We start from the raw sequence: 21,466 nt of genomic DNA, 5'->3' as shown, positions 1-21,466 counted from the left end.
AAACTTCCATAGGAAAGAATGATTCACATTTAATGGATGTAAGGCAAAAAGAAAATGCTCATAACTCAAGAACCAAGTTATTATAACCAAGAACAAAATTGTACTAAACAAACAAATTATCCAAAACAGACATGATCAAAATGGTAGTAGTAATAAAACTCATTGATATACTAAACAGAGAGTTGTGACGATGGTCTCTTACCATCATCTGTGTATCCCAAAGAAGGTGGTCGAACTGGTTTAGGACTCTCGACGGCAACATCACTAGCTGAACTCTGCTGAACCAAAACCGGATAAATGTCGGTAGAAACCGAGAGCCGAGAAGGCGAAGCAGGGGAAGAAGGCGAAGGCGAGACCGATGGCAGTTCAGAAGCCGAAAACGAAGCCATAGAAAGAGTTCTAGTGATTGAAGGATTCACTTCAGCTACTTCTTCAATACCTTCATCGATATACACAACATCTTGCATAGTCAACTGATGGTACTCGACGATTTCTCTCAAGAACCGGTTCTCTCTAGCGTAAATGGAGTTTTCGTGAGCTAATCTTGCTTTCTCTGCCAACAACGTCTCTAGCTGAAGCCTGATTAGGTCATCATCAGCTGGATTGTTGTTACCTTTATCCCGGTTATCTCTTAACCGTTTGTTTTCTTCTTCCAATTGAGAGCACCGTTCTTTAGCGAAAGCTAAATCGGCTTTAACCGTTTTCAACTCACGGAGGAGAAGCTTGGCTTTAGCTGCTGTAGCCATGGCTACGTCACGTGAAGCTTTGAGTTGAGACTCGTGTGGGTTTGGTTGTGTTAATGGTTGCCATGGACTGCTTGATCCAGAGGATTGGTTATAATTGTTGTTGTCTGAATCGATTAGATCGGATCCTTTACGTCTGATTTGAGAAGCTACGATCGTACGACCTTCTCCGAACGCTTTCTCGAAACTGTCTCCGATCTGATTCAGAGAGGTTGTGATTTTGTCTATGCTTTTGCGTATGGTTGGATTCGAGGGTTCGGGAACGACGTCGTTATGTTGCTGTTGTTGTTGTTGTTGTTGTTGCTCTTCTTCGTCTTCGAGGATTGATTTAGCTTTCTGAGCTAGGATCCCCCAGAATCCACGGCTCTCGCTCTTATCCTCGTAGGCCGTGAATCCTTGAGCCTGAGATTTGGTGATGTTTCAGGTTTCTTGCAGGAAAAGTTATCTTATCTCATGAAAAGAGAAAAAGAGATAGAGAGATCAGACCTGAGAAGAGGCACGGATTGCTTGAGCGGCAAGGGAGGAATGAGAAGAGAAAGATTGAGAAGATCTGAAGGATCCGCCATTGGAGTGACCTTTGAGATCACCATGATCGTGATCAGGTGGTTGATTATAGATGTCTTCTTTGAAGGTTGAAGCCCTCGCGATCCCTTGTCTTCTCCGATACGCCATTTTTTTGTTTGGTCTTCCTTGTTTTGATTCTTTCTCTGTTTTTTTTTTTGTTTGTTGTTTTTTTTTTTTTGATGTTGTTATTAAGAAATGTTATTTATTGCAATTTTTACAACCTCTGATCCTCTGGTTTTACGTAATTCACGTTCTTAATAAGTTGATTAATCAGAAAAGGATACAAACATCAAAACGTGGCTTCTAAGGAAATGGGTTGACTTCTAAATAGTAAATAGGCATGTTATGAGTTGATTTTATGGGCTATAATAGTGATGGCCCAATGGCTCACAAAAGCTGAGTGTGAATCAATGTTGTAATGTCTAGAACTGACGACTATAAGACAGGCTAAATAGCATACTTTTTTTTGTTTTTTTTCTCTTTATACTTCTTTTAAGTTTTGTAATGAAAACGGTCGAGAGGTAGTGCTATTTTAATATTAGCTTTTTTAATCAATTATAAAGTTAAGAAAAATTTCAAGAAGATGACTTGGAACCCATAAAAAGATTGATTTGATAGAGGTTTTTCTAATTCGAAGGTTCCAAACTTTTCTATGCAAAAGAATGTCTAAAGGTTTGGGTAAAAAGGAAAAAAAAAACATCACGCAAGAATGTCAAAAAGATTCGGTCTCACCTTCTTCCATGAGACAGAAATTGAGGAGTGGGTTACTGGGTTTAGGCCTTGGGGTATAGGAATGACCGGTTTAGAGTTGGATTTTTGAAGTTTTCTTACGAATTAATTTACTTTAATTGAAGAGATTCAGTATTAAATTTTTTTCTGTGACCAATTTTCACGGTAGTCGTCACTCACTATAGTATTATTCTTGTGAAGCATAATTTATTCAATTTTGTGATTTAATTGCAAACTTTGAATGATTGAAAAATATTATATGGTTGACCAAATTTTGAATTTTGCTATATGTTTTACTAACTAAAACATTAACTTTTTCGAGTTTTCATGTTATTTTTAGATTTTATGTTTGATAGTCAAAGAAATGGTTAAGGATATGGTAGGTCACCAGTTTGATCCGTCTCGCGTGGACGTCCAATTAATTTCATGATTTTTTGGATCAGATTTGAATTTTTAACAAAAGTGATTTTTATATTTTTAAAAAGTAAAATTTTCACCAATCAATAGTAATTTAAAATTTTATATAAAGTAATATTTCATAACTGTCATCAATCATATATAATTTTTACTAAAATATTATATATCGGTTCAAAATCTAGTATATTTAAAATGTCATGATTGAGTCATAGATATAAGCAGTTTCGTACCTATTATAGAAGGAATGTTACCCTTTCCATTTCTCTTCGTAAATAAAACGATCATAGTGTAATTTTTCAGGGTGTAGATATTTCCCTACAGACACCGGAGAAATGCAAATCTACAACAGACAACGGGCCAAATATGAGCTGGCTTTGGACCCGTAGTTGCACTAAGAAAAGCTGCATGCAGTCACATCGTGCTCTTTTCCATTTAATGAAAATAATTTCACATGGAATATTAGGATACAATTCTGTTTTATAAATTTTTTAACGTGGCAGAAAATTCACCTATATATATTTCGATATGAATCATCTAAGAACACTTATAAATTGATGTTCAAGTGGTAGCTTTGGTTTTATTATCATTATTAGACGGTATTAATATTTTCGCTATTTATTTTTAGGAATCAAAGGTGTAAGTACTAAAATGTGTACATATTACATAGTTTGAAAGTGTGGTATATATATATATGCACAAGATTGAGAGAAAGTGTATGATTCGAAAGTTTAGTTTACATTAAAAAAAACAATCACATAATAAAAACATGTCATTTTAAAATTATTATGGATATATTTTAAGTTTTAAGTGAGCTTTTAATATAAAATTATTTTATTATTAATTGAACAATATCAAATTGAAAAAAAAAATATTTGTAATTTATATTCTTTTTTGTTTGTTTTAAACCTTATTTTCTTATCTTAATTTTTTGCTCTTTGTTTTAATGTCGTTCCGGGAACGTGTTTTTTTCGGTGGCTTTGTATATTTTTTTGATGTTTAAGAATATTAGATGACAAAGAAAAAGAAAAAAAAATCTTTGTGTATTTGCTATTGAAAAAAATATCTTTTAATATTTTAAAGAACTTTTTTTTCCAAACGGAAACCCACACAAGCTTTTTGATGAAAATATCCAAACAGTTCAAAATATCCAGTTTTTGTGACCATCACGGTAGTTGTCAAATGGGAGTACAATAGCTACCTATCTTGGATATATTGGAACAGTCGACCCATCAATCTTTAGTCTTTTGTACTACAACCACAACTTTGTTAAAATGAGAATGTTTGGTATTGAAGTAATGTAACTAGATCAATTAATTTACACATAAAATGTAACTAATTTACCTAAAAAATTTCGGGTTGGTGAGTATAGCCGATTCTATTAAAGTAATTTAAAAAAAAAAAAAAAAAACAGTATGAAACATATATCGCGCTTGATATTTGACACACTACCTGAAAGTCTGACAAGAGACAACCAAAAACTGTTGTCATACCAAATTTACTGCTCCATGTAAATTAAAGATCTTGCAGGTTATAAATTCAACGGTTTCAAAACTTTTTTAGTGACATGCTTGTTTTCAAAAACTTCTTCAAACCATAACTCTCTTACAAATCAACTAAAAGTTAAAAATAAGCTACGAGAATTGTTAATGTCGATGAGATGTTACATAACGATGAGAATATGAGATGTTACTTATGTATATGAAGATATAAAGATAAAGAGATTATGATATATTTTGGTATCATGAAAAAACAAGTAAAATGAAAAAATGGGGGTACTGGTGTCTAAATAAAAGTCGTAACCAACGACATTACGACAGTAACTGTACAGTTCGCTGTTCCGTTTCGTACAGTTCTAAAAGCTGTAAGAATCCCTAGCACGTAGCACCTGTCTCTCCTTTTTCTCTGTGGTCTCCACTTTTATTTTCCCCAATGCTTATTTTAATTTAAAACAATTGTTGTTTTATTCTCTGCTCTTTTTTCTTGTCAACTTTCAAACGTTGTTTTAGGAAGAAAAAAAAAATGAAAAAAATGTTTTAACCTTAATTGTCTTTCTAGATCTTTAAATACAACTGTTAATTAAGTCAGTATTTCCTCAAATTTAAAAATTCATTAGCTTTTCATTTTTTTCTTAATTTCATTGGCATTTGAATTGAGGGGGTGAGATGGGGAGAAAACTATTCTACTCTTTCTTTTGCTAGAGTGCCTTCCTATATCCATTATCCACATTCCACAATAAGATTTTGTTTTTTTTACAGCACAATAACATTTCGTTGGCTCTAAATAGTTCCACACAAAACTAGAGTAACAAATTCAAATAGAAATGATAGTTTAATGATGCGACTTAAAAGTTATTATTCATCGATGTATCGCATCATCGACTTCCTGTTTTATAACATTGACCGCATGTTCGATCTAAATATGTTTCTAGTTTAGCTAGTGATTTTCTTTGGTTTGCCATATCAATACAGTTGTTGATTTGTAATATGAATGAATGCTAAAATGAAAATTTCTATTTGGATTAAAATAACATAAATCGCAAAATTTGATATCATTTGTTCAAGATAAAATTAGTTATTAGGATTCGATATATCACAAATTATTCACAATTTCACATGGGCTAATTCCATAACACATAAAAACCTGAAGAAAAAAGATCTTCCGCATATGTGCATAGAGATAGACAGATATCATATCATTACATTGAGAAAGATATGCACGCAATGCAGAATTTGTTATATCACCAATTGTTTAGCTGAATTCCATATGTTTGACGGCGAGGAGCCCATCAAAATAGGAGAAAGATAGAGACATAGCAATAATTTCATTACATGAGGACACGCTGAGGACATTACATAAAGCGGAAGACTTGTATTTTGTTTTGTTTTGTTTCGTCTTTGTTAAAATGTAAATTTAGTTCAACACATTTGTTATATTTTAGAACCAAAGAAATTGATGCAGGAAATGGAAAAAAAAAAGGAACGAATCAAATCTTATATGAAATACTGTATAAAGAGAAGAATAAACACTAATTGCTATTTCCAAGAAAGGCAAACAAATTATGGTAAAAAGAAAAAGGAGAAGAAGAAGACGAGAAGATACAAAAGTTGGTTTGGTTGGGTCAAACTCTAAGCAAAGCCTAATGCTTTTTGGACCTAATGAAAAACATACCAAAAAAAGAAAAAACTAATCCAAAAGACTATCCGTTTCCATCTTTTTGTGATTATGACTTTTTATCATACAGAGGATGACAAGGATCATCACGATTCACGACTACTCTCATACAATAGTTTTATGAGTGAGAAGAGGTTGTTTCTCAAAGAGACCAAGTCTATAATCACCAAGCTTAGACTTGTAAGCAGAAGACTTGTACTGAGACCAAGTGAATTCTTTGTAAAGCCAATCCTCTTGCTCAGGGACAAGGCATGGCAATGGTGCGATCTTCTGGCTCAATGGCGGTCCCCCGAAATATATCATCGAAACCCTTGATCTCCTTGTATCAGCTAAGACTCTGTGTTTAACACTCTTGAACCTCCCGTTAGTCATAACCTGCAAACACCGAGTATTGTTAATTTATGCGTCCTACTTATATGGGAAATGGGAATTAGACTTTGAAGTTCAGAATAAAGACATTCTATATTATACTATTTCTTTTGCTTTTGAAATGTCTCACTTATAACAGAATATTATATTGCATACATGTCTATCGTGTAACAGTAATTGTCACGTGAGGCTCAATGTCTACAAAGATTTTCTAGACGTACACACAAGAAAAAGGAACTTTAAAAAACATCTTTTTATTTTCAACAAAAAAAAAAGAAGAGACGAGAATGAGCACTTTATCCCAAAAAAAAAAACTGTATATTCATTTTTTAAAAAGTATTTGAGTTTTTGACCAGCCAAAATACAAGGAATGTTTCAAACACAAACCATAAAAAATTTCTTAAACAAAAATATCAAATCAAACCTTAAATACATAAAATAAAATACAATAAAATAAAATTATCAAACCCTTACAAATTTAGATTTATATATATATATATAAAAAAAAAAGAGAATAAAAAGAGAAGAAAAGGTACCTGAAGAGCATCTCCAACATTAATGAAGAAAGAAGAGTGATCAGGAGGGACAGCGACCTAACTTCCATCTTTCACACAGATTTGAAGACCCGCCGTGTTATTGGATCTTAGCACTGAGATTATCTGTGGGTCTGTGTGTTCTCCAAACCCCACCTTCACCATCTTCTCCGCCTCTTCCTCCGCCGCCGGATAATGGTTTAGTCTCAGGCACGAGTCGCTCTTCTCGTCTCTCAGCATTTTACTCAGACTGTCCCTTGGTTCTATCCCTAGTTCTTCTGCAATCATCTCCAACAGCTTGCACGACACTTCTTTTATCTCCTTCATGTACTCCTCCACTGCCTTTCTGTTCAAATATCACTTACAACGGTTAGATTCCAACGGAGAAAACAGAGTGGTACTAGCTAGCTAGAGCGTGAATAAAAAAAAAGAGTGCTCTGTTTCTTGAAATGTATCAAGAAAAGGAGTGACGATTTTTTTTAAGAAATAATTTCCTTTTTTAAGTGATATTTTGAAGAGAAGAAGTGATGTAGTGTTTTTTTTTAGATTAAAGATAAATATTTACCGGAAAATTTGAGGGGTTTGACGGAAGACGGCGGAGGTTTTGGGAGATGAGAGCTGAGGGTTAGCATTGAGGAGGATATACTCAATCCAACCAACGTCACCGTTTGGTCCAATCCGTTTACTACCATAACCGTACGGTTCAGGCGGACCGGCTTGGTTTTTAAGAGACTGAGGCAAGGCAAAGAAGCCAATAGCCTCCTGCTCCAACCGAGTCATGAGTTCGGGTCGGACGCCGTGGTTTACGACCTTGAAGAACCCGAATTCCTCACAGGCTTTTACTATCCGGATTTTCGCCTCGGGGTCGGTTAGGTCCACGACGGGGATTGAATGTGAAGTTAGAACCGGAACCGGAACCGGTTTGTATGTTTGGAGTAGGGAGATGTGGTTATCTAAAGTGACTGGCTGTGGCAAAACCACCATGTTTGGGTTTTGTTGTTTTACAAGTTAAATTGCAAAATCTTTATTGGAAAAAAAAAAAGTCGTTGAAGTTTGAAACAAAGGTTGAAGAAGAAGAAGAAGAAGAGTTGTAGAGCTATATGATTTAGGAGCTATCGAGGAAAGCTATTTTGCTTGGCATTTATAGGGAGTGGTATGTGGGGGAGGACGGAGAAAAGGAATACGAAATTTTTAGAAAATGTTACTATTGTGATTTTTTTTTTAATTAGAGGATAGATATTATATGATTAATTATTTGGTCATATTTCTTATTTTTATTTTGCATGTCGAGTCTATTCTTGTATCTCGCACACATGGAAATACAGCGTGGAGTTTTTGTTTTTATTTCTTATTTGGGTTTATGAAATCGAAGTTGGTATAGTGAGAAAATGGTATTGGTATGGTCCTGTTTTATGTTTTTTTTTGCCTTCTTGTTTTGCCTTTTTGCATTTTACATTGACTAATCACGTATTCACGCGTATGGGTTGTTGACAAAAGGAGAAAAAGAATCACGGGTCGTAGTTTTTCTTAATTAATTTTTTTGACTCAAATTGTTTCAATAATTTTCGACTATAATTATTTAATTATAAGGTATGCTTTATCTAAGAAAAAACTATATTATGAAAATACTTTTTTTTTTCTTTTGTTAAAATGAAAATGCCTTTTTTACTTGAAAGAAAACTATTTAGTTTCCAAAAAGAAATTAGAGTGCGACCAAAAACAGAAAATAACAATAGTAAAGAAAGTGACGAAATGCTTTTTATAGAAAACATATTATTTGTTGGATATTTTTGAAGATAAAACCCAACCGCAAAGTCTTCTATATATAGTTATTTAAGAACGTCCTTCTATAAATAGGAATTAAATTGAGCAGGATTATATTTTAGACGGTGATATTCACACGATAGAAAAAAACGATTGCATCTTGCCAGTCTTCATTAAAACACTATTATTTGATTTTTAAAGTTCAGTTAAAGCAATGTGAAGTCGACATATTTCCGGTGGCCAGGACTTGGAGACCAAGGCTTCCCTCCGACGTGCAGTAATTAGCTTTTGTTTACTCTAATTTAATTTCTCTGTTTAATAATATATACTTTAAGTGCATGTACATATTTTAATTGGTTTTGGGAATGTATTATTATATACGGCTTTAAGGATGAATATAAAATTTAGAATATACAAATTGGAAGGTTTAAATCAGAATACCAGAAAGAACTCTTAAATATATATACACAAGAATAAATTGTTTTAAATCGATATATACTAATCGCACGCCCGATCCATAGGGCAAGCATGTAAAGCCAAAGATTAGGGCATCAAATTTTTTAGGACATATTTTAGCCCAAATAATTCATACATTTATGTAGAATTTTTCTTTTTTTCTAAATTTAGTTTTTATTAGATCTTTTTAGAAGTAGCAAAGTTAATTAAATTTAAAGTTTTATATAAAAAATAATATCTTATTTATGTAGATATATCAAATTTATTGATGGAGTTTTATTAGGTTTATGAAAAATATTAACACATCTTTTGAATTGTTGGTAAATGATCATTCATTAATGTTAATTAAATTTTTTGTCAATGAATTTAAAATTAAAATTTAATTTAGAAAAACAAATTTATAACTCTAATAAAAAAAGTTTTCATATTTGAAGAGTTTTAAACAATAATGAGTGATTAAACAATATAATATTTATTTTCATATAAAATTTTAAATGAACATAAAAGACAAAGAAAAATGAAAAAAGGAAGCAAGCAAAAGGAACATACAGTATTTGGGTTTATGATTTTGAATCTAAATTATGAAAATAATTATTTATATTACTATTTTTTTATTATATATAAAATAATAAAAAATGGTATTTTTTTTTTTTTTGGCGTAGGGCATCTAAAATTATCGGACCGGCAATGACTAATCGTGATGATTAAATCTTGCACTCAAAACAGCTGATTCGACTGTTATATATATTAACGATATTTCTGATACATAATGTAATTTTCATTGTTTCCAATAAAAATACGAGTGGTGAATATGATGTATAGTAGTAGGATGTATAAGGAACATGGTGTAATTGGTTAAGGTCATAAACTCATGTGTTTTCCAGGTTTTAGTTTTGATGCGATAGTACGTACGTGTATATTGTAGTATTATCATGATATGATGCTTTATGGTTCAGAAATTCCGATTACCTTAATAAATGCAAACTTCAGATAACATTTTCCACTACTTTCTCTCACATAATATGCAATGTAAGGATACGTATCTTCGAGTTTTGGTTTGATTCAGTTAGATTGGTTCGGTTGGTAAAAAGCGTAGAAACATTATCTTCTTTCAGTCTTTGATATAATAGTATAATTTTAGGCTTATATTTTGGTTCAAAAAGCTAAAGATCTTCTGAATGTTTTATGTTACTCATAATTCTCCTTTTGGTTTGTTTGGATAAGTATTGGAAGTATGATATAAATGGAAAACCAAAATAATTCTTCAAATATTGTAAGAACTCAAAAAACATTTTGCCATTTTAAACGTCTAATAATAATAGGGGGGGGTAAAAAAACTAGTATAGAGATGAGAGATCTATTTGATGGAGATGACTGGATCTCACGAGTCACGTCTAACCCCACCGATAAAATCTTCACCACTTTTTTTTTTGTTTTCATGGTTTTAGGAATGAGTAAAATAAGATACATATCCCCTACACACAGGGGAAGTCGTAGGAGTAAGGATGGTGATGTTGAAGAATAAAGCCTACCCATCAAAGAGGCCCAAGGCCAGCTTTCCTACACGTTTATTTTATTTTATTTTTGTTATAAAAATATAAATAAATAAAAACATCCTTATCCTCACTCTGTTCAATTCCACGTTCCCGTAGCATCGCAAATAATTGGTGCACCCATCTTTGCACTCTTCTTTCTATAAAAAATATATCACCAATGCACGTCCTTCTCTTAACTTTAACTACCTTACCTATATGTACAAATCATATATATGATTTTGATATTGCAATTTGTAAAATCTTTAAATTACTCATAACTTTTTTGATCATATTTTTGGCGAGCCTAAGTATTCTTTGAGTTAGTAGTAATCCTAAGTTGTAAATAGATGGAAGATATATATATATAACGTAATTATTACAAAGGAGATGAGCCGTTTAGTTACAGCCAATTTATTTTATATTGTAATATGAAATGCATCTTAATAACTTATCAACTTTAACAATTTCTGATATTACTTTAAATGCATCTTATATATTTTTAATACTCTCTCTCTTCACAAAGAATGTGACATAATGCACACAAGTTGAAATTTTTTATATTTTACTCATAAATACACTAATTTTTTTTTCTTTCTAAGGTCAAATAATAGTGATAAAAAATAAAAAACTGCATTGAAAACATAAAATAACACTCTTTTTGTAACAAAGAAAAAATGTGAAAATGATTCTAGAAACAATTATTACACAACAAATTTAGAAACAATTATAATACAAATCTTGAACATGATTCTAGCTCAAAGTTATTAACAGTACTCATAATTATGTTAGGTAGTTTTTTTTTCTTGGTTTTCTTTTTGACATCATGTTAATTTTTTTTTTAATATACTGAGTGGCTAATTCTACTATAGTCAAAAAGGCTCTGTTAGCTAGCCATCGAAACTCTAGCTAATGAATTTCTTTCTTGACAAAGATAGTACATAAATATGTTTTCCTTCATATTGATTTGGACTTTTCTTCACAATAATGATGTAGCAAATCATTTGGTGGCATTTAAGGTTATTTATGAGAGCATTTATTCTTTTATTTTTCTTGATATAAAATTATGAAAAGTCTAATAGGGAACCCATATTTGTTCCGGAAAAGAAAGAATCGTACAAAATTAAGTCAGCTATGAATTGTGAGAAAAAAAAAGTCGGCTGAATAATTGAACCATAACCACATATCATAAGATGATCATGACCTCTTATCAATTCTGTCAAGTCTAAATGTATCAAATCAGATGATAATCTTGAGGAAGTTGATATACACACAAATCTCTTACTATTTTTCTCCTCCCTAGAGTTTTCATATGTTTTTTTTAAAAGATCTTTGTCGTCCAATCTAGTTTGCTTTAGACATCAGATCTTTCCTATAAGTTTTCAATGATGAAATGGAGAAACAATCATCAATTCTCACAATGAGTGGTATATCTCGTCCAATACGTTGCCGCCATTTGTATAGTTTCTGGATGTGATCTTTTTGTGGCAGTAAATGTTACACACTTACACTTAAGACATTGCTCTAATCATTATTTGAATCTCACTATATATACCTTAGTGCTAAAGAACGAACGTATTTCAAGTTTTCAACTATAGATTTGCACGATTTTACGTCATTATCACTTAATAGTGGATCCCTATTCAACACATGATAAAAACAACAGTACTAATAAAAAGGAAGAGAGAGAGAGAGAGAGAGAGAGAGAGTAGGAAAAGATTGTCTAAATAGTTTTTATGGATTTTGAACCAATTATATAGTTTTTATGGATATGTGGTACATATAGAAAATCATGTTTTTTTGTGTGTGTGTGTGAACCATATCAATCATTCAGCGATGGATACTATTACACTTGACATCGGAAACCGAAGCTTAGAAAAGAACACAAGTTATAAACAAAGGAGTCATCGATAAGGAGATCACATATTGTGCAAATTGTACTGGCCCCTGAACTTTATTGTCATATTGTTAAGTTTTGGTGGTCGGAATGATTCACACAATGCTGCCTGAGTAGTGGTGGCTCGCTAGCAAAATCGTTTTTGTTACATTTAAAAGAATCTTAGAGACATTTTTCTCTCCTCTATGGCTCTATGCATAATCACATGAATTTATTTGGGAGATAATTTTTTTTTTCACCCACTGAAGTGCGATAGTTTCAAGATAAATTGCCTTAATTTATTAATAAGCTGGATGGTCTAGTTCTTCTTCAGGTTTAAATGAAGTTTGAAAGTTTATAATCACATTATTGCGTTTCTTTTGTTTCTTGTTTGAATAATATGCATGATGGTCACTTTGTCACACGAGTACATAACCTTATCTTTTCAAATGTGAGCTCTTCTAGTATCAGATTGGTTCTCCCAAAAGTGTTTTACAAGTCAACATTTTATAGGGGTTTTTATATGATGAAAAATAATCTTTGTGGTCAATTTTTAAAGTAACTAAATGCATATATTCTTTAGTTCCTTTGTCGATCTTTCTATTTTACCTACATATAAATTGTGCAAGTTATCCTCCATAGTTTATATTCTTCTTAAATTATGAATAAAACTTTGATAGTATTTGTAGTATTCAAACGAAATTTAAACTAGTACATGATTTTAAACAACGAATACATAATTGCATTTACGTAATATTTATCAAACAAGACTAAACTACCCAAATGTAGATGATCCTTTTGTTTGATGGTAGCCATTTTCTCAATCATTTGAAATGAAAATGGAAAAATCAGCCGACCAAACACGTGATGATTACAAAATAGTTACTATACATATATATATATATAAACGTACCAACACATATATATTTGTATACAATAAGTGACAATAACTACTCGAGGTCCCTGAATTAAGTGTGTTGGTTGAGACAAAATGAAAATTAAATGGGTTGGGTCGTCTTTAATTAGTTATGGTTCAAATGATTCGTTTTTCGTCAACCAATGATACAAATGATTGAAATAACTATACACTTTCACTTGATATTTTCATTCATTTAATTAATGTAATTAAATGTTGGATATGAGTTTTGCCTCATTACATTCCTGCTTGGTCTATACAAACTACGAAGATTAGGATTGTTCAGATTAGTGAGGATTGACCGAAAGTCAACCAATAACGACCCGTAATTAAGAATATGCCCATTAACGTTCAGTCCATCATCGGCCCTTCCGTACATGTCTTCGTCGCCACAAGTTAAGGCGAAAAGAAAACCCACATCCATGAGGTAAGGGAGGGTTATGAGACAATTGTTGAAGTAAGAGTTAGAAATATTACACGATTCTAGCTCTAAGACTAAGCTCGACAGTTCGACGACTAGTCTACTGACATTTCCTTTATTTGTACTTCTATTAAGAGGCTCAAGGTATTACAAAATCGGACATATATCACATTTTCTTCTTGTACTTCTATTTAGAGGCTCAAGGTATTACAAAATCGGACATATATCACATTTTCCCTTTGATCGAACGAAACAAGAGGAAAAGCATACGTTGAGAGTTAAATTTATTATAAAAAAAAAAAAAAAAGAGGGCATCTTTAGAATTTTTTTAAAGATAGCCCTCATAGAAGTTAATGATGATCTATAGATCATTGGGCGTCACAGGTTAGTGGTATAGATAAAGCTTAAATTGATGTCGACTAATTATTCTCCTTCGTTCTTTGTGATTGTCTTTCTCATCGTGTCTTAATCAAGTTTCTTCAAATGCCTAAAAGACTCAAAAAGTTGCATGATGAACGATAACTACTATTGTGTGTAACAAAGAATATCCCCTCTATGTAATTCTATAATCAACGAATGAATAGGTGGTCCCAAATTTTTCAATCAGTGACGTTATTGCAAATCCATCTACATGCGTGTTTATTCGTCCGTTTGACTCGGAGTGAGTCTTTCTGCAAGGTGTGTTCAGTGTAAAGGAAGTTGGAATTGGAAATACTACTAATTCGTAATCAAAAATTTGATTTTAAAAGTAATTCACCATAAATATACGGAAAAATTCAACTAATTAAAATTTGTCAAAAAAAACACAGACTAATTTTTTGATGATATTAAAAACATCAACTTTTCCGATTTGCTGATTTCACATTATCTTCGTTTAAACCGTCGACAACATTAGACGGAATCGAGATTACTATTAAACGAGGTAATTAAAATACACTTATACCCTATTCTTCTTTTCCCTCAAATCTTAAACGAAGCCAAAAACCCCCAAATCAAATTATAGAAAAGAAAAATTAGGGTTAGGGTTCTCCCAAATCGATTTGGGCGTTTTCAATGTTCTCTCCCAAATCGAGCTGAATCAAGTTGTTTGTGTTTGAGAAGACATATAAGTTCACTGGAGAAGATGAGGTATGTGTTTAGAAATGTGATTAGGGTCTTTATTTTGTGAAATCGAATTGAGAAATGGGTAATGGGTTTCGGATTTGAAATCGAATTGGGGCTTAAGGTTTTGTTGTTTTTCATGTTGTGGAATAGATTAACAACGATTTGCCCTATTAATGCAGTGGCATTATGAAAGTGAATATGCATTATGGTGGATATGGTTATGTGAAGCAAGATATCTTCGATTACAGAGGAGGAATAGTGAAGGAGGACATGATTATGGACCCTGATTATGTCACATGGTCCATATTCGACGAGTTTTGTAAAGAAAATGGGATGTGTGGGGTGGTTAAGAAAGTATGGTATAAGCTACGACATGAAGAAATTGGGTTAGCAAGGCTTATCTTTGGAGATAAAGATGCCCATATTAGGCAGATGTGTATGGAAGCAATGACATCAACATGTGAGATTGATATATACATTCATCAAATGGGTTGCGGAGAGCATGAAGAATCTGATGGTGAGGAACAACCTGAGTTAGTAGCTGAGGATAAAGGGGTTGAAGACAAGGGTGAAGATCCGGTTCAAGAAGTAGGTAATGATGATCCTAGGTTTGCAGCTTTGTTTGATAAAGGAGTGAATGAGGCTGAAGCTACTGTCATGAATGAGGCTGAAGCTACTGTCAGGAATGAGGCTGAAGTTGTTGTTGATGATCTAGAAGATGATGTTGAGTTTGAGCGACAATGTATTGATGATGAGCACCCTAACCCTGCACTTGACACAGACGATGAATGGGAAGCGTTTAATAAAGAAGAAAGATCAGTTTCCATAACCAATTATGTGAAAGATCAGCCTCCATAATTGTGGTTGAAACAGAAATTTCAAAGTGGGGAAGAGTTCAAGAATCAGTTGCTGAGGTATGTGTTAAAAACCAATTATGATGTGAAGTTATGTAGATGGGGTAATACACAACTGGCAGCTGTATGCAGGAATGAGAACTGCAAGTGGAGAATTTTTTGTTCTCTTGAGAAGCCGAAACAGAATTGGATGGTGAAAAAATATACTGATGTGCATCACCATAACATTTCTTCAAGAGCTAGGATGTTGAAACATGGGGTTGTCGCAAAACTATTTAGGGATGAAGTAAGAAGAAGGCCTATGATCAGATGGACTGATATAAAAGATGAAATAATGATGAGGTACAATCTATCAGTGTCTAAGTGGATATGTCAGAAAGCAAAAAGATTAGCCCTCAATATGGTTATAGAAACTCAGGCAGAACAGTTTTCAAAACTTTGGGATTATGTAGCTGAACTAAATCGATCTAACGAGATACATACAAAGATTGTCACAATTCCTCAGGCTGATGGTAAGAAACTATTTGATAAGTTTTATGTCTGTTTTGAGGTACTGAGAAAGAAATGGAAAAAGCTGTTGTAGGCCTATTATTGGTCTTGATGGAGCGTTTCTGAAGTGGGAGTTAAAAGGGGAAATATTAGCAGTTGTTGGAAGAGATGTGGATAACAGAATTTATCCTATAGCTTGGGCTATAGTAAGAGTAGAAGATAATGATTCTTGGGGTTGGTTTGTTGATAAGTTGAAGCATGATTTGGGTTTAGGGCTAGGCAATGGTTTTACCATTATTTCGGATAAGCAAAAAGGGTTGATAAATGCTGTCACAGACAACCTTCCAAACGCTGAGCATAGGCATTGTGCTAGATACATTTTTGCTAATTGGAAGAAGGTGTATGACGAGCTTGAATATGAAAACTATTTCTGGGCTGTTGCATTTAGTGGAAATGAGGGGGACTATAACTACAACATAAAAGCTCTGAAAAGTTATGATCCAAAAGCATATGAAGACTTGCTGAAAACATAACCGAGGACTTGGTGTAGATCTTTCTTCAGCAGCAATGCAGTTTGTCAGAATGTAACCAACAACTTGTGAGAGAGTTTCAACAAGACAATTAAGGAGTCACGAAAAATGCCTGTTATTGACATGCTTGAAGATATCAGAAGACAAACCATGAAGCGTGTACCTAAGAGGTATGAGAAAGCAAAGAAGTGTCATTCAAAGTTTACACCACACATAATGACATTGTATGAGGCAGCCCGCAATGCCGCAAAGTTATGTCAAGTATTAAAAAGCAGTGAGTCTTTATATGAGGTTAAAGAGGGCAAGGCAAGCTTTGAGGTGAATATTAGTCAGCGCCATTGTGGTTGTAACCAGTGGAACATCACCGGAATTCTTTGTCCTCATGCAATAACTATTATCACTGAACACAACCGTGATCCAGATGAGTAAGTATTTCTTCTCATTTTAATTCCTTTAAACGAGTTATTCATTGAATTTGTTGATTTAACTTTATATGTTGCAGCTATGTGGATAAACACTTCTTGACAAGTGTGTGGCAAGACACTTACTCAGACAACATTAAACCTGTAAGGGGTGAAAGGATGTGGAAACCACAAGATAAGGGACCTATTCAAGTGTCAGAAAAAAGGAAGCAAAGGGGAAGGCCAAAGAAGTATGCTAGGATAAAAGAGTCTCAATCGAAAAATCCTAACAAGTTAACAAGAGACGGAAGAACCATGATATGCTCCAATTACAAGAGAACTGGTCACAATAAAAGTACTTGTGACAAACCAGCTGCTCCCTCATATTCTCCAAGAAAGAGGGGGAGACCAAGGAAAAATCAAGTAAATATCCTACTTTGGTTGTCTTTGTAGTGTTGAGTTTTCTTTTGTTGAATGGAGTTTGCTTTGTTATATAGATTGAAAAAAATGATCCATGGAGTATACATAATGCACCTAAACGGTTAAGGACAGTTCAAAGCCAAACCATACCAGTTGTTCCTTTAAGCTAATCAACACCAACAGCTCCACATCCATCAACAGCTCCAACTTCTACTTCAATAGATCCTACTAAAAAAGCTCGTCGTGGTCGTCCTCCTGGTAGCCGAGGCAAGGGTCGTGGTAGGGGCCGTGGTCGTGAATCATATGCACCAAGACCTCCGGTGTTTTTCATGTCACCTTGGACTAACACTGTTTTTGACTCATGACGACCTCAAGACCTTTAACTCAAATCTTTTAATATTTTCTTTTGTATCAATACCATTATGTGTTCTTTTTTTGTCAAGAGTCACAACCATAATGATCCTTGTATCAGATGTTAAGTGTTGTTTTGAACCTTGATTAACTATTTATGAAGGAATCAGTTTATTTAGCCATCATTACACATCACTTGATTATAACATCATATTTAACAAGATAATTTGATTTGGGGATTTTTGGCTTCATTTAAGATTTGAGGGAAAAGAAGAAGAGGGTATAAGTGTCTTTTATTTACCTCGTTTAACAGTATTCCCGATTCCTTCTAACGCCGTCGACGGTTTAAACGAAGATAGTGTGAAATCGGCAAATCGGGAAAATTGATGTTTTTAATATCATCAAAAAATTAGTCTACGTTTGTTTCTGACAACGAAAAATTTTTGTGTTTTTTTCTGGCAAATTTTAATTAGTTCATGTTTTTTTGGGAATTTTTCCATAAACATACTGGATGGTTTACTGAATGGATAACAATTCGTTAACCAAAAATATAAATTTACATAATCGATAATTACTGTAAAAATAAAATCATATTATTGATTTTGCTAAACCAATACCCAAACGTATGTGCGAGTTTTTAGTTAGATCAATAATTTGTTCGCTACAACAATTCAACTGATTCATTTAAATTGATGCAAATTCTATTAATTTTATGTTTATGTATGCTTTTATAAAATTAGATACAATTAAATTTAAATTAGTTATTTTGTATATGCAATTAGCAATGTAGAGATAATGCATGGTTTAATTTTTTGAACCAAAGAAAATAAAATAATTATACATGTAACATGATGTTGTAACAAGTTAGGCATAGTGTCTTTCAACTATATATTATATTAGGTGTTAGCCGAGACGTTGTTACATAATCCCTCGCTATTCTAATTTGAAGAAATAACATAAATTAATTTGTTATTTTTATTTTGCTTTTTTTATTGTTTTGTATATCAAAATATTTTATTTATGTTTTGTTTATATTTTACATAAAATTTTATGCTTATTTTTTTTTGTTAATTTACTTTTTCATATTAAAAATATAAAAATATATGTTTGAAAGTCGACAACTCAACTATTTGTGCGTCTAATGGTCCTTACTCCTTACTGCGTAAGTGTTCCGTACCTCTGGAACTTGCCAATTGTCGATTGAAACGTGAAGCAAAAGAACTAAGACCACTGACAATCTTTGCTCGTTTTTGACCATTAGATAGTAGGCCTCAGTCAGATATAGTCCTATTGCTTAAGAATGGAAACCACCATGTTCTTTAATACCATGCCATTAGAAAAAAAAAAAAAAAAAAAAAAAAAACTGTTTTTGCATTAATTAATACTTGATATTTGTTATATCAAGGATTAGATTAGAGGATGTAGGTGGCCAGAAAGAAAAATTTTCCGACACTAGTTTTTTCAACTTATTTAAATTGCATATGTGCGTATGAATCTTAATTTGATGGTAACGTGTCTTTGATAACTTAATCATTGAACTCTTGAGAAAATTTTAGATTTTTAGTCACAAACATAAACTTCACTGCCGTAGTCTCGTAGAGTCACAAAGATGCAAACCAATTACCACATATAAAAAGAACCAAAATACGGATACGTGATCTCTCCAATTATAAAGAATCGTAATCTCATGATGGCTCGTACACACTTAACTACATACGAAACAAATACTTTTATATAGATTCGCATATATGAAAATGGAATAACCGCGAAAAAGGAAGTGATAATGTTGGAAAGCAGAGAGATGACTGGTGAAAGCATGTGCATGCATGTATATGTAAACTTTAATATTATTTACCTTTTGAAAATAGACCATTCGATGGACCGTTATTTTGTGTGGGGCACGCGTATAAATATGTACATATTAATAGTAAGAAAAAAGCGTTTCGTTGAACAGATGAGTCAAACAAACTGGAAGAGAAACCCAACTTGCACAAAAGGTCGATAATAAGTGACCGGACGACACAGCTTTCAGGTAAAGCAAAAAAAGAATAGTTAATCAAAAAAAAAAGTCTATAACATAATAAAATCTCAACGGTTTTAGCAAAGTATTTAGAAACCAGTTTGGCAAACCAAATTTGAATTGAATTCAAACTCTTGATTAGTTGTAATATGATCTTTGTTCAAAAAAAGAAAAAGATTAGTTGTAATATGATATGATAGTATAAATATCCTAGACATGTCGATTTTACAATAAAAGACTTTTAATTGCCTCTATATATATTCTTTTTTTTAATATATAGGATGTTTTAAGTTTTATTTTCGTTCTATTTTATTAGATTTTCTCAAATTTCTGTACATAATTTTTATTAATATAATTTCTAAAATTATCAAAAGAGGAAGGAAAAAAAGAGGAAAGAAGTGACTTATCATAAATGAGGTAATAGCTGATGAAAACTAAAATGGTACGTACGTGGAGAGCCAGGGTGCGTGAAGTAAGATGGGATGACGTGGGTTTTCATATATCCTCTCCTTTATGGATTGTTTCTTGACAAAGATTTTTGTCGCTCTCCCCATTTCCAAAAAAAAACTACACTCACCAAAAGATTCCGTGCCCTTTTCTATTCCATTGCGCCTACAAAAACACGTAACACATTATTCAACTTCTCATTTTTTTTTTCCTGATAATGCATCTTAACAGCTGAATTTGATCAGTATCTAGAATATTCAGAATTTAGACCGAATTTGGATGCTTTCCGCCCCCTAAGTAGCTCAACCGGTTGAATTTTTGGCCTCTCCACAAAGGAAAAGTTTTGAGTTCGAATACTGTAAAAATAAATAACTTTATATTTATCTTATTATGGTATTCGGTTCGAGGAAATATAAAGGCCGAAAGTCTTCAAATGACTACAACTTGCTATTTTTTTCTCGTATTTATGGTTCTCTGCTTTAGTTTCCTTTTTTTGCGACTAAACTGATAGCTAGTGTCTTAACCTTAATTAGACCAAGACAGACACTTGTATACATATTGATATTTTTTTTATGTTTAACTTTTTTTTTTCCAAAACTATGAATTTAGGATTAGTTTTCTGATCAATTAACAACACTAACTAGATTTTTTTTTATCTATACAACAAATTTATGTCTATGAAGCTTTATGTAATCCAATTATGAAAAAACATAAATTCAAATCATCTATATAGAAGGTTAATTAATACTATAAGAACTTATAAAATCTAAATATGTATTTTTCAAAACTACCAAAATATTTAAAAATTCATATAAAATTTAAGAAAATGTTTTGATAATTTGTCTTAAACAAAAGTTTTTAATAATCTCATTGTTGACCAAAAAATTTGTGGAACTTTCGGAAAAAAAAATCTGAATCGTACTATGGTTGTCTGAAATATATATATATATATATATTTACTCAGTTGTACGTTGTATATGTACTTGTGGTATCTATTCATCACTACTCATAGTAGAATATAAGATTTCATTTACTCTGAAATTTTAGACGGCGCAGCAAACTATTGTGATTTATATTGAGGACCACATATATTTTTTTCCAACACCATTTACATATATGTCCACAGACTGAAATTCATATTTGATTGAATTTATAGGGATTTTTTTCACTTCTCTTATTAGTGTTGATGGGATTATTTTGTTTATCATATGAAGAAGGGTTTTCAATTACGTGAAGAAAATGGTTTGAACACTGGACCGAGCCAATGCATTATTACAAATTAAAAATCAAAAAGGGGTAATTAATGAACACCATTCTAAGCTCTCATTTTTAAGAAATAAGAACTACTTATATTTATTT

At 32.3% G+C, this 21,466-nt stretch overlaps 2 protein-coding genes and 2 pseudogenes across 3 annotated transcripts; 1 reads left to right on the top strand and 3 right to left on the bottom strand.

Moving 5' to 3' along the window:
- Positions 1–11: 11 nt before the first annotated feature.
- Positions 12–1,605, bottom strand: LOC104778948 (uncharacterized). Its single transcript, XM_010503351.2, has 2 exons — positions 1,230–1,605; positions 12–1,145 (listed from the first exon to the last, which is right to left on the bottom strand). The coding sequence occupies exons 1-2, from the start codon at positions 1,413–1,415 to the stop codon at positions 171–173; spliced, it is 1,161 nt and encodes a 386-aa protein (XP_010501653.2). The 5' UTR covers positions 1,416–1,605; the 3' UTR covers positions 12–170.
- A 3,855-nt stretch (positions 1,606–5,460) lies between these two features.
- LOC104777032 (gibberellin 2-beta-dioxygenase 2 pseudogene) lies at positions 5,461–5,996 on the bottom strand (annotated as a pseudogene). The gene has a single exon (XR_015595524.1). The product of XR_015595524.1 is annotated as a gibberellin 2-beta-dioxygenase 2 pseudogene (transcript).
- On the bottom strand, positions 5,461–7,662 carry LOC147946868 (gibberellin 2-beta-dioxygenase 2-like). Its single transcript, XM_087508945.1, has 3 exons — positions 7,092–7,662; positions 6,530–6,872; positions 5,461–5,999 (listed from the first exon to the last, which is right to left on the bottom strand). Exons 1-2 carry the CDS (start codon positions 7,508–7,510, stop codon positions 6,587–6,589), a joined length of 705 nt encoding a protein of 234 aa, XP_087365071.1. The 5' UTR covers positions 7,511–7,662; the 3' UTR covers positions 5,461–5,999; positions 6,530–6,586.
- A 6,952-nt stretch (positions 7,663–14,614) lies between these two features.
- On the top strand, positions 14,615–17,672 carry LOC147946867 (uncharacterized; annotated as a pseudogene).
- The last annotated feature ends 3,794 nt before the right edge of the window (positions 17,673–21,466 follow it).

The sequence above is a fragment of the Camelina sativa genome, chromosome 3 (genome assembly GCF_030686135.1).
Source record: "Camelina sativa cultivar CO46 ecotype springtype chromosome 3, ASM3068613v1".
Classification (NCBI taxonomy): Eukaryota; Viridiplantae; Streptophyta; class Magnoliopsida; order Brassicales; family Brassicaceae; genus Camelina; species Camelina sativa.
The sequence above is the reverse complement of the archived record's forward strand: the minus strand, read 5'-3'. Positions and strand labels throughout refer to the sequence as shown.